Here is a 13,402-nt window from a genome sequence, read left to right on the forward strand (position 1 = left end):
CCCTGTGCTCACACGTTTGTTCTGGCTGTGAGTGAGGCACTTCTCTCAGCTTCATCCCAACCTGATTTCCTATAGCCCCTCAGCCCTACAGGGGATCATTTGTTTCTGGTTAACCTGCTTTGGCATCTCAAGCTTCTCCTTAGGCTGTGACCACTTATTCCCAGTTTGACCCATTTTATCATGCTAGCATTTGTCTTCTGTCCTTGCCCTGCTATCAACTCCCAGCTTCCAGCCTCTGTGATATTTTCCCTTCCCACACCTTCCTAGTTCTGATGAATGGAATATGACTGAATCAGCACGTTGAGGAGATGCTCAAGATAAAACAGGTCTCACAGTCTGCTATTCATGTAAAGCTTGAGAAAAATAATGTGAGCTAGAATTGGCTCATTTTGCCAGTTAGTCTACAAAATTGAAAGCTGTATTAATTTTAATATCTATAAGTTATTTATATTACAAACTAATGCTTCGTAAGTGCATGTTCATTATTACGTACACAATAAATTAATGTAAAAAGTTAATGCCTCCAGAGCTGTTTTGTTCCAAGGGAAAAAGGTTTTGGATGTGGACAACACTTGTTTTTTCTTCTAGGTAACTTAATGTGAGAAAGCTCTTCCTGAGATCCAACCTACATTCTTCTTGATGAAATATAAATCAGTCCAAATCATTTCTTATCTCACCTTCAGCAAACATTAAAAACCTGGTTACCATGCCTTAATAGTTATAGAAAAACTTGAAGGAAATTATTATACCATTCTGTGGCAGTGTATATAATCAAACACCAAGGTCAGAACCCTTCTCTGGCTGTGGCAGGCTGTTTCTCCTGTGGAACATCTCCTCCTGTCGCTACTGTTAATGAGTCTTGGCCTTGAGTGGGATGACCACCTCATCAAGGTTTGCCTGGGACTGTCCTATTTTTTCCCATCCTGAAAAACCCTTCGGTCCTGGGCAGATTAGAACAGCTGTTACTCCAGCCTTGAGTTATTACTGCTGCCTCCAATTAAATTACTGACTTTCTCTCATTGGAATTTGTCGAGCCCTGGTTTCCATCTCCTAATACTGACATCATTTTTCTGCTTCAAATTGTATTCCTCCCCCTTTCTTCTCACACACATCCACTGTAATATGTTAGTCTCTGGAGAAATACAAAATTCATAAGATAAAAACCTTGTCCTCAAATAACTTAAAGTCTACCTGAGGAGAAAAGAAAAAAGCAATAACTATATAACATGGTTATTAAATATCCATGTTATGAGAATTTTCCAGATAAAAAGCAATGGGAAATCTAAGGGAGGAAGGGTGGGATTATTTTTCGTTACAGGTGTCACGGGAAGCTGTGTGGAGAAGTGGGGATTGGAACTGAACCACAGTGGACTGGGGTTAGGGAAATGGGCCCTGCTGGGGGTGCTTTCCAGGTATAGAGACCAGCGGAGCTGCAGCACGCAAAGATTTCTCCTTACTCATTTTTGTGTCCTCTCTGTATCTAAATCAGGGATCAAGTTACTCATTTATATCTGTCAAAATGAACATACGACATCGTTAGAAACGGCAACCACCCCCGTTAAAAACCAGGCCAGCTTCAAACTTTGTACGTGGAAACCAAACGAGTTAGGTCTTCAAAGAATCCCAGAGAAATGTCATGGAGTTCTCCTAATTAAAATCAGAAGTTAATTTTCAGGTGATTTCTTAGCCGTGCAGCTAGAACTAAAGTAAATCCCGAGTCCCTGGAATGAGCATAGCGGGAAGACAGAGAAGCCATTGCTCCCCATGGGGCTTGAACTGGGAGCTCTCCCCTGAGGTATAGATGAGATCAGAGAACAAAGCCATAGGGAAGACAGAACAATCATTTTGAATACAAAGTGATCAAACCACTTTAATTGTCTATGGAAAATGTTTTTCTTTCCAGTGACTCAAGGAGGTTGAGGTTGATAGCTTCTTACACGACAGATCACAAATTTGCAGTCATCCTTTGCATTTGAGAAGTAATTAAACATTTGTAAAATGACAGTTTTCAAATGAAATGTCTGGCCAGAGTCTCCTTCAGAAATAATGATGTGGTTTCTTTGACTGCAAGTAATGACAAAGACCATGGAGCCAGCCTCCCCCGCCCGCTCCCCGGGTTCCAAGCGCCAGTCTTCAGCGGCAGCTATTGCAAAAGCTGCTCTCACCGAGTTCATTTTCCCTCCGTGCTCTCTGGTAGCCACCTATCCCGTGAGACAGTGCGATACAAATACCTGCACTTTGCCATGGTTTCAGCCCCTTCCTCGTAGTGTGCTTTGTTATACATGATGACATCAACGAGGATGGGAAGCTTAGATGTGTGCTGCTGCAGGGTCATAGATCACTTCATTTGGGGAACACTTTAGTTAAAAGTAACTGGCAAGAGATTTACAGCCAGATATTTATATTATAGAAGTTTGTGACTTCTCCACCGTTTTGGCAGAGTTTCCTAACTAACCTCAAGAAACAGCTGAGTAATCCCCCTAGATGTAAGCACTCTTGTTATATTATGGAGAGGAGGGGCTGGAGATGCAGCCATGGGTGTTCCTAAGCTAGCTTATAAATTAGCCAGGTGCCAGTAGGAATGTTATTTTATAAAACTGGATATAGAGTAATTGATTCTCATGCACAAGCATGGTTGCTTGATTTACACAGAGCTGATTTAGCATTTTCTTTCCTTGCTAAATTTATTTGAAAAATGTTAACTCAACGTAACCTGAATTTACAAGGAGAAAAAGTGTTTGTGTGTGTGATGGTTACCAGAGAGACAGACAAATGTCAGTGCAAGGAAAAGAGTAATTTCTGGGATTGATATTTTATTTTTCATTTATTCTCATTCACGAAAGTAGATGTCAGCACCTTCCATGCTCCCTATACTGTGCCAGGCACTAGAGATACAGATATGGATCAGACAGCTCCCAGGCATTGAAGAGAGGTGGGGAGGTGATATGTAAACACATGCAACGATAATGCAGCATTAACACAGAGGTATATGAATGGAAGGGTGATGGCTATTTTAAAGTAACACAAAGGAAGGAACAATGCACTTTGCCCAAGGAATGAGGAAGCTTTCCTGGATGGGTGGCATTTCAACTGGCTCTTTAAAGGAAGAGCAGGGATTGAGCCACAGAGGAAGAGGAAGCGCGGTGGGAACGGTGTGCTAAACATACAGCAACTCTGTGCAAAGGCTTGCAGCCTGAATATTTGCATGCTGTGGGTAAATGTGGGTTGTTTGGTGTGGCTCCTCCAAGCAGAGCACGAGGGTAGGCAGAGAAACAACTGTGGCTGGAAATGTTAACTGGAACCTGCCAGGAGTAGCTTGTGAATGAGGCAGTGAGGCCTGGTGGAAAGAACACGGTCTTGGAAGTTGGACCCTATGAGGTCCAGCATTCACACTAAGACTTTTGACAAGGTACCAAAATGGTCTGATTCTCATTTTCTTTAAACTGGATATGAGAATAATAATAAAACTTATGTCGTTATGTCATTGGGGTGAATTCCTGGCAGAATAGGCAGACCTACATGTCAGTTCCTTTTGAGACCCCTTTCCCTTGCATGCCACGCACAGAAGGGTTTGGCATTGATTCTGCATATGCCTAGAAGCTTATGAGAAACACGAATTAAAGAAGTGATGGGTCAGTTCTTGGTGTATTTAAAAAGTCACTCTCACACTAGTATGAAAGAAGGCCTGCATCATAGTGAGACGGGAAGCAGATCAGCCAGCTGGAAGCCTGTTGTACTATTTCAGAAAGGAACTAAGGGCTTGGACCAAGGTCAAAGTGGGGGCAATGACAAGAAAGAAAAATATCTCAGACATATTGGAATTCACGACACACTGGAGGTACACAGTGGAGCAGGAGGAAGCAAGGATGATGTGGTGATCAGATTCTCTGGTGAGCAAAGGAGTAATTGCACACATTTATCTGGAATACCTGTGTATGTACTGAACGCCAGGCAGCCCTTTGGAAGGCCCAGGAGGGACTGGTTTCCTGGAGGATGCCCATTGGCAAAGGTTAGTTTACTCCCCAGAGGCTCCAGTCCTATATTATTACCATTGATTATTCCTGCTGCAGGTCATATTTGCAAAGAGCGACATCATCATTTTTTATTAATTCTCTTCCACAACAAGATGCCAAGCTAGATTGCCCAGCATCTTCAGCAAAGCTGGGACTGACACCCTGGAGTCTGGGTTCAACCAGCTAACCTCCTCTCTATTACTTGGGCTTTACTGAAGCAAGTACCGTAAAGCCTTACTTAATTAAAATCAAGAAAACACGCTGCGCTGGCAGGGTTTGAACAGCCTCTAGTGTTAGAAAGAAATAAAAATAGCAGTCGCTCTTCCCTGGACTGGTCAGAATGATAAAGCGGAGACATAGTATTGTGTCTTGAGCAGAGTGCGGATCTGAAGATGCAAGGAGCTGGCTGCTGACTAGAAGTATACAGGGATCCATAATGGCTTACAGCAGTCAAGCATATAGAATTCACTTGAGCATGTGCTTTCTGCGAGAACTGTGGTTTATGTCTTATATACATTGGTTTATTGAACCCTTCCAATAATTTGTTTATCTTATTTTTATTTATATATAAACAGATGCACATATTTTGGGGTACATGTGATGATCTAATACATTTATATAATTTGCAAAGATCAAATCAGTGTAACTGGGATAGCCATCACCTTAAATATTTGTCTCTTCTTTATTCTAGAACATTCAAATTATTTTCTTCTAGATGTTTTGAACTATGCCATAGATTATTGTATACTACAGTCACCCTGCTGACCTAGCAAACACTTGCTCTTATTTCCTCTACTGAACTGTATGTTTGTACCTATGACTCAACCTCCCTTTTTCCCCCCTCCCTCCTACTCTTCTTTGCCTCTGGTAACCACCAAACTAATTCCTGTCTTCATGAGACCCACACATGAGTAAGAACAAATAAGTCTTTGTTTACCCCTTCTGGTAGTGCTATCAATAGTATTGATTCATATAAAAGGAAACTGAAACTTAGATGAGACAAATTACCTAAAATTACACAGCTAATAAACTCACAGAGCTGAAGCTGGAACCCAAGTCTGACTCTAGAACCATGCCCTAACCACTGTGTGATATGTCCTCAGTATAGAAAAGCAGGTGGTTTAAGGCTAGGTCTCTATTCTTTGTGTGATTCAAATATACACTGTGGGCTTCTATCACTGGTTCCAGAACACCAGGATGCAGGAACCACAGACCCGACCCAACTCAATGTAGCCCCGTCAGTAGTTATTGAGCTCCTCCTAATGTGTTCAAGGCAGTGTTTGGCCCTTCAGAGACAAAAGCTCGGGAGGAAATATTCTGGCCTCCACACTTTGTGTTTAAACAACCTACAGTCTTGTTATAGATTATCCCTAGAGACGCCACCCAACCTCATGATGCTGTACAAAAGGCTGGGGGCTCCAAATGCACAGTGAGCATCCTCCTCCCTGGCAGCAATGACAAGAAGCTAAGGGGTCCAGTTGACTTTTAAGATATTCCACTGTTCACAGTAACAGTGAGAGCAACAACAACAACAACAACAACAACAACAGAATATTTGTAATTATAATAGTAATTAGTCCAAGCCCTATCATTTGTTGGGCACCTACTGGTGACTCAAGCACCTTGCTGGTGCTGGTAACTTTACTCGCTTACTTAATTAGTGATGTGATTGAAAAGTCTGCCTGAAAACAAAATTCCACCAGAAGCCAAAATATAACCCTTTTTCTCTAAGTTATGTCACACATGCTCATGGAACTGAAACCTAACAGATAGAAACCCCTGGGAAGCAATTTCTACATACTGTCTCTCCAAATTGGCTCTAACAGTACTAACAGAAATAATAAAAAGAACTGGGGTGAGTGGTGGGTGGGGGGAGGCACTGCTCATTTACTTATCAATTCCAGCCCTAAGTCCGTGGGATTTTTTCTTATTTCACTTGCAGACTTTTTCTTCGTTCTAGTTCTTAATGTATCTTTGTCTTCTTTTTCTCTGTCTCCTAACTTCAGGAACATGCCCTAATTGGCTCCTGGGTGCAATCACAGTCCCATTGGCCCAGAAGTGGGAAAAGGGGAGAGGCTTGGGGGCTGGTGTGATGGTCCTTGCAGGGTGGCTTTGCTTGATGTAGAGACAGAAGGTGGAGGTGGGAGATGGGGGTGGTGGCAGCCCTCCTGGGTCAGCTCTTCCTGAAAAGACCTCTGACTCTGTGCCTTTTCCCTCAAATTACAAAGCAAACCCCGCAGACAGCATCCTATGAAAGGAGATGCTTTAACCAACGCAGGGAATCAGGCAGCGGAGGTCTAAGATGAGCAGGGCAGAGGTCAAGGAAGTCAGAGTCTGTCTGGGAGTTCTGGACAGCTGCCATCGTGGGACAGGATGAGCGTCTCCCCAGCAGACAGTTCCTGGGGCCGCTAATTGCTCATTTCTCTATATATATCCGGCTTAAGCAAGGGCAATTGTGTCCAGAGAGAAAGCCAAAGAGCTGAAGATGGATTTAGGAAGGCACAATAGATCCATAAAAGTAGATGAATAAATAAAGGCATTAACTTTTAATGTAAATAGGACTGAAGCATTCTTATTACCTTTTCTCTTGAAGATACAAGAGGAAATTCCTTCTGCCAATTTGAACAGCTTTAAAGTGTACTTGAGGACACTCAGAAAGAAGAAAAAGGACCCAAGTACCAGATAATATCTGCTTACAGGTGCCAAGGGTAACTCAAAAGTGTTCACAGAGCTGGAGAAGTATATGCTGCTGCTCAAATAGCTGGAAACCTAACTAGAGCTGAAAGGAAGCTGCTGGTCACTGGCAAACCATAGACTTTGCTCTTCTCATTCATTTGTTCATGTATTCGTTCATTTAGTCAGTCAAGGCATATTGAGTTCTTCCTATGTGTTGGGTGCCTACTATACTATGTAGATTGGACATGGACGAATCTGTGTTCTCAAGGAGGTTGTGGTCTGAATTTAAGATAGGAGACATTCTTTATGGTGTTGATGAAGTCTGAGTGTGTCTAGAAACAATCTCAATATTCCTTGAGACTAGACTAAGTTGTAGCTGGGGCTCAGGGCCAGGGGAGCAAAAAAATGAAGGAAGTCCCCTGGTTAGTGGTGTCCTTTTTATTTATTTTTATTTATTTCTTTTTTTGACACGGAGTCTCTCTCTGTGTAACCAGGCTGGAGTGCAGTGGCGTGATCTTGGCTCACTGCAACCTCCACCTCCCAGGTTTAAGCTATTCTCCTGCCTCAGCCTCCCGAGTAGCTGGGACTACAGGCGTGTGCCATCATGATCAACTAACTTTTTTTTTTTTTTTTTTGTATTTTTAGTAGAGATGATGTTTCACCATGTTGGCCAGGATGGTCTTGATCTCCTGACCTCATGATCCACCCGCCTCAGCCTCCCAAAGTGCTGGGATTACAGGCATGAGCCACTGTGCCCAGCTGTGGTGTCATTCTTAAAACCATGACGACAAGTTATTTTATGCTGCAAATGTGCTGACACTATTAAAGGCACATTTGCATGCATTATCTTTAGCCCATGCAATGCTCCTGTGATCAGTATTATTGCATTTATTTTCTAGAGAGGACACTTAAGCTCAGAGAAACTTAATGCCTCACCAAGTCACACAGCTGGCGTGTGACTGGACTATGATTCATAGTATTTTAACTTTAAATACTCCCTTTCCACCTTTCTAAACCCTCTGCATGCCAGGGCCAGATTAAGTTTTACTAAAACTTGTTTCTTATAATAAGTATACTCACCACCTTCAAACTGTCCTTTTGAATGGGTTCCAAGTTCCTTAGCTCAGATTTAAGCCTCCACAGCATCTGATTGTATGCTTACATTTTGATCTTACAGGCCATCAATGCTTCAATATACCCTGCACATCAATTAAACCAAACTATTTGTCATTTCTGAAAACTTTGTTAATTTGCCCACATTCATATTAATTAAAAAGGCTGCTGTTCCTGATTAAATGTGGGAGGCAGAGAAGAAGATGACAAAGTCGATTCTGCATTTTTCAGGGCTGAGTGATTAAGAATGTTGGTGTCTTCAAACAAAACAAGAAAGTCATGGGGAGAGGTGGCTTGGGGGAAGAGGATAGATCTTATTTTAAAGTCTTGTTTGAGCTAGTGGTAGAATATTCAGGAGAACAGCAGCCTGGCCTCCACTTAGGAAAAGCCCCAAAGTTCATAAGGGCATCAGAGCAGGAGCTGATGATTTTGGAAACTTCTGCAAGGGAGTGAGAGCTGCAGCTGCAGGAGTGAAGGACGTGAGCCAGGAGAAGGGACTGGAATGAGAAGGAAGAACTCCACGCTGAATCTTAGGAAAAGCTCAAGGGCCTGTTATGGTTGAGGGTAGGCAAATAGATGTAAGGGAAATTAGAGGAAAACAAAAGCAAGGCACAGATTCCTCCCTGTATTTTTTTAAGGAAAATAAACACAAAGAAGCAGGGGGTAATTTGGTTCTCAAACCAGGACTCCTCAACTAGCTCCATGACTCTGAGGGGCTTTCCTTAACTGTTGAGGACAGAGGCCTGGAGCCCAACAGAGGGCACACATGAGCTCCTGCTCATCTTTTTACTGCGGCTCTTGCTTTCCAAATAAATATTTAGAACCATTTGCTAACAAATGGGGAGCACCCACGAGTATTCCAGGCACAGAGCATGAAACGGCGAGTGAGATAAAGGCCCTGACCTGGTGGAGTTGACTTTCTTGTGAATTATATCCCCTTGCAAGTTCACTGATAGAGCTAGCGTAAAGTATCACAGGTGCTGGGGGACTCCATCAGGGAGGAATTGGGAGCTGGGTCTTATAGGATACAAGGTCATTGCTCAATCTAGGATATAAGATGTAAATGAGTTAATTAGGAAGATATAATACAATTAAAGGGTTAGAAAGCAAGATATGTGAGAGCACCTTCAAGTAGTTTAGTATTGCTGGAGTACAATCAGGTAGGAAATACAGTTTTTGGCAAGCATGAGATTAGATAGAAAAGCAGGGGCCATTTATACACTATGATAACTTTTGATGTTATCCTCCAGATGATAAGAAACCACTGAAAGGTTTTTAAGCTGGGCAATTATATAGTTCAGATTATTTTTAGGAAGACCCCTCTGACAGAGGGAGGATGAATTGGAGAGCGGGGAAACAGGGAGATAGTTTAGGAAGCTGCTATAGTTATCCAGGCAAGGGATGATAAGGATTTGGATAAGAGGAGCGATGGCAGAGATACAGAAGAATGTATGGATTTAAGAACTCTTTTAGAGATGAAATTGCTTGAACTAGTGATGAACTGAATGTGGAGGATGAAAGCAAGGGGCTGCAGAAGATATATACAGGCCCGCCTTTGGTGACCGAGGAGGTTATAGCACAAGATACAAGCACAGGAGTAGGTACTGGCTTCAAGTAAAAAGGTATTAAGGTCATTTTGGGTGTGTTGAATTTGAGATTCCTATGATGGATCAGTAGGAGATCACTGGCAGACATGTGAATATACAAGTGCAAATCTTGGACAGTCTAGGCTGGACATATAGATTTAGGAAGAAGAGGGATAATTCCTGGAGAACACCAACATTTTGCAGGCACCCAGATGAAGAGCAAACTAGGATGGAAATAGAGAAACTCTCAGAAAAAGACTAAATTTTGTACAAGTTTTGTAGAAATGAGGAGAACGCAGAAGCCTAAGAAGGAGAGGACACTGATCTCAGGTAGAGCAGAGGTGTTCATTAAGAAGAGAACTGGACCAAGCAGTCAAAACACCAGGTGGACCCTCATGATGCAACTCACTACCCTCCATGACCTGAGCACTAAGCTGTCGGTTTAGGGAAAGTGAACAACAGTGTGATCCAGAGGCAAACTTTGGCCACATGTGGTTTCCACGATTCCTTTTACTGCATTGCTGGACCTCAAGGGACGCTGCATCTCCTCATGGACTAGGATTTAATTTAGGTAGTGCAAATCATCCTTACTTAAGAGATAGGGATGAGTCCACAGACAATGCCAAGGTCTTCACAGGGAAAACTGATTTCCCTGAAACTTTAAGGGAGTGGAGAAATGCTTTTAAAATGCAGCATTGGGGACCCCACACAAAGGAGTAGGAAGGTTTGCCAAGGCTCTCTTGGACAACTCCTGATCATGGTTACTCAGCATGTGTGAGAGAACCAAACTCTTGCTTTATAGGACTCAGAAACAAACAGATTTTTTTGTAACTGTAAAATCCAGGCTGGTAGAACACTTGCTGCCTATATTAACCTACAAAACCAAGCTATTTTTAGAATTTTAAAAGAGAAAAATTAAATGTCTTTCATGGGAGGTGTAGTATAACAATCTATAGGTTTGGGAGGGTTTTTCTTTTACATTTCCTTGGAAATAACACATCTTGTAGGTGAGAATATATGGTGTCGATGGTAATTGCCTTTTTGCTGGAGCTACGTTTTCATTCTCCTCCCTTTCTCCTCCAATATTAATTATCAGGACTAAAAATACTCCATTGTGAGATCTTTGTGCCTCTGGGAGGCTTCTGTGGAAATCTGACATCTGTGCAGGAGGCTCTGCTGCGACGTGTGTCTCTGTGAAGCTGTCTCCTGTTTGTGAATTCAGTAAACACTTGCATAGTGAATGCTGAAGTGTCTGTCTCTCACAATGGCTGTGAGTGGCAGCCTGTGAGAACAGTGTCTTTTTGAGCAGACATGACTCATAGTGCCTGGAGGGAATAGAGAATGCATGGAATATTTATGATTAAGAGCATTAGTAACAATAGGAAAATATTGATACAAGAACATGCCGCAGTGTAACTATAGTATGCAACCAAACTGCCATGGCCTCTTACAGTTTTCCTTTTAGTGTGTACCTACAAACCGATGTACCCCTCACCCTGACTCCATTTGGAGAAAAATAGTATAAAGAAACTTTTAAAATAGAAAAATTAGTGAGTTGTTTGTATCCATGATCAGTTTAGGTGGAGTTAGGTGGGTGCTAGGAAGGTCTTCAAGGACCAATACCTAGCTGCTGGAATCAGAGACTCATGGATCTGTACTAAGCCTCTTCCTAAAAGAACAGCTGTCACGGCTGGTCAAGTCATTCTACACTTGATGAGATTTCATTTCACCAGATATTCTTTAATTATCTTCTTGGACTGAATGTTAGTTCTGATGGGATGCAAGGTGAGGGGAAGGATGGAGGATTATGTGGTAGCGTGGATATAATATCCCTGCCTTCTAATCAAGACACATGTTTTAACAAATGAGTGCATTTCTAGGAAAAGCGAGATTGATTACTTTAAAATTGGGCTGTTCTAGAGAATCTGAGATATATGGTTATGTAACTATGGGGGATTGGTTTGTTAAGTAATCCTAGGTGGAGCTTCAAAGAGGGGCGCTCTCTACAGTCATGGAGCAGAATAAGAGCTCTGGGAGGCAGGGTTGGGTCTAGGAGGAGGCTGAGGGGCAGACCAGGGAGGAGGGCATTCTGAGCAGGAGGAGAAACCATTTCACAGCTATGCCCACACGGGGGTAGTTTACAGAGAGTTGTTGGTGCTACAGAATTTTTCATTTTAATTTTTCACCCCTAATAGTCATTTTACAGTCAGCTCTTCTCTTCAACTTGACAGTTATTATTTAATTCCCTCAAATTATTTAATTTGTATATACATTATACACTGGCAATCAAAAAACAAATTGTATTAATGTTAACTATTTAAGCCAGGTGCGGCGGCTCATGCCTGTGATCCCATAATCCCAGCTACTCAGGAGGCTGAGGTGGGAGGATCACTTGAGCCCAGGAGTTCCAGGAGTTCAAGTCCAGCCTAAGCAATGTAGAGACTGTGTCTCTACCAAAAAAAAAAAAAAAAAAAAGTTAACTATTTGATTCAACAGATATTTACTATCTCCTAAGTATAAGAAAGTTACAAGTCACTAAGAATTATGAAATATGATATACATTTAAGGGTTGAGAAATTTACCTGTTATAAAAAATAACCTGAGTATTTATCTACTCTTATAGTTTCCATTTAACATTATATAAACTACTCATTTTGAATTAGATTTTGGTCCCCAATTATTTTCTTGTTGTCACACATCATACATCAGGGCTGCAGACTAGTCAGTCGGTGTACATAGGAGTTGAAAATGTACTTTTCTTTTTAGCCTAAGAAAAACGTAATTTGGAAGACAAATTTGTTGCAATAAAAATCTTCTTACAGCCCCTCTCATACAAAACAAACTACAGCCACTTGTCATCTCAAATGATAAGCAAGGAAACTCCACATGGAGAGGCTGGGAAGACTCACGCTGGCCTTTGGTCCCTCCACATTTAGGCCTATGTGAAGACTATTTCCAGAGTGTTGTCACTTACAGAATCTTCGTCTTGGTAAAGATGAAGTCTGGCCGAAAATATTTGGTTAAACATATCCACCGAGCGAGTGGCTTTTCTGATCTCTTGACCAGTTGGTCTGGTATCTTTATCTCTTAGAACAGAGCACCATTAAGCTTTTTGTCCTGGTTCTTTGAGTTTTCCAAATTATGGCATGGGAGCGCCAGGATTCAGTCAAGATGCCTAGAGTTTGCTGTAGGAGCACCTGGGACCTAGCAGTTCAGAAAGACACCCCAGAGCTGTGCTCCAGATCCTGCCTATACCTCTTCCTTTAAACTGATCTTTGACTAGAGCAAATCTTCTTTTACTGATTGCATTGTATTCTGGAGAACTCTGTAACATTTCATTTAAAGGCAAAACAATGATAGTTCGGTTACATAAGTTTGAAAAACATTGATTGAGATTATCCAAAAGCATCCCAGAGAATAATCTGATTTTCCCCTGAAAGGGAATGTTTGAGTATGCTATGGCTCAGTTTCACTGTGAATATTATGCTGCAGATAAAAAGAATGAAATAGCCCAGTATGCTGTTAAATAGGAATATATAGTAATAGTGTTAAGTTTTAAAAGACAAATGACAAAACAATATGTACAGCAGGATTCCATTCATGTAAAAAATATGCAAATCAAAACTATAGACTCCTGTATGTACAACTAGGTGTACGCACTCGGGACTTCTTCTATATTGACCTTTTGGTAATGCCACCAACGCCTATCAGAAAAAGAGAAATGTGAGATTTGAGCCTGCCATTTGGAGTTGTATTTTTGTGTCAGAGACCTTCGGTTTGTGCTTGGCTTAGGTTTTCTCTCTTTTCCTCCTTCTTCTTCTCCTCCTCCTCCTCCTCCTTCTCCTCCTTCTCCTTCTTTCTCCTCCTTCTCCTTCTTCCTCTCCTTCTCCTCCTTCTCCTCCTCCTCCTCCTTCTCCTTCTCCTTCTTCTCCTTCTCTTTCTTCTCCTTCTCCTCCTTGTCCTTCTCCTTCTTCTCCTTCTTCTATTTTTTCTCCTTCTCCTCCTCCTCCTCGT

At 41.9% G+C, this 13,402-nt stretch overlaps 1 protein-coding gene across 1 annotated transcript in view; it reads left to right on the forward strand.

Annotated features, from left to right (window-relative positions):
* The first annotated feature begins 2,085 nt into the window (after positions 1-2,085).
* LOC105532641 (opioid-binding protein/cell adhesion molecule-like) overlaps positions 2,086-13,402 on the forward strand; it is a 219,360-nt gene continuing 208,043 nt past the window's right edge. The window contains exon 1 of the mRNA XM_011970826.1: positions 2,086-2,208. Coding sequence (XP_011826216.1) covers positions 2,086-2,208 — 123 coding nt within the window. The remainder of the gene's footprint in view (positions 2,209-13,402) is intronic.

This window comes from Mandrillus leucophaeus, unplaced genomic scaffold (assembly GCF_000951045.1).
Source record: "Mandrillus leucophaeus isolate KB7577 unplaced genomic scaffold, Mleu.le_1.0 Scaffold979, whole genome shotgun sequence".
In the NCBI taxonomy this organism is placed as follows: Eukaryota; Metazoa; Chordata; class Mammalia; order Primates; family Cercopithecidae; genus Mandrillus; species Mandrillus leucophaeus.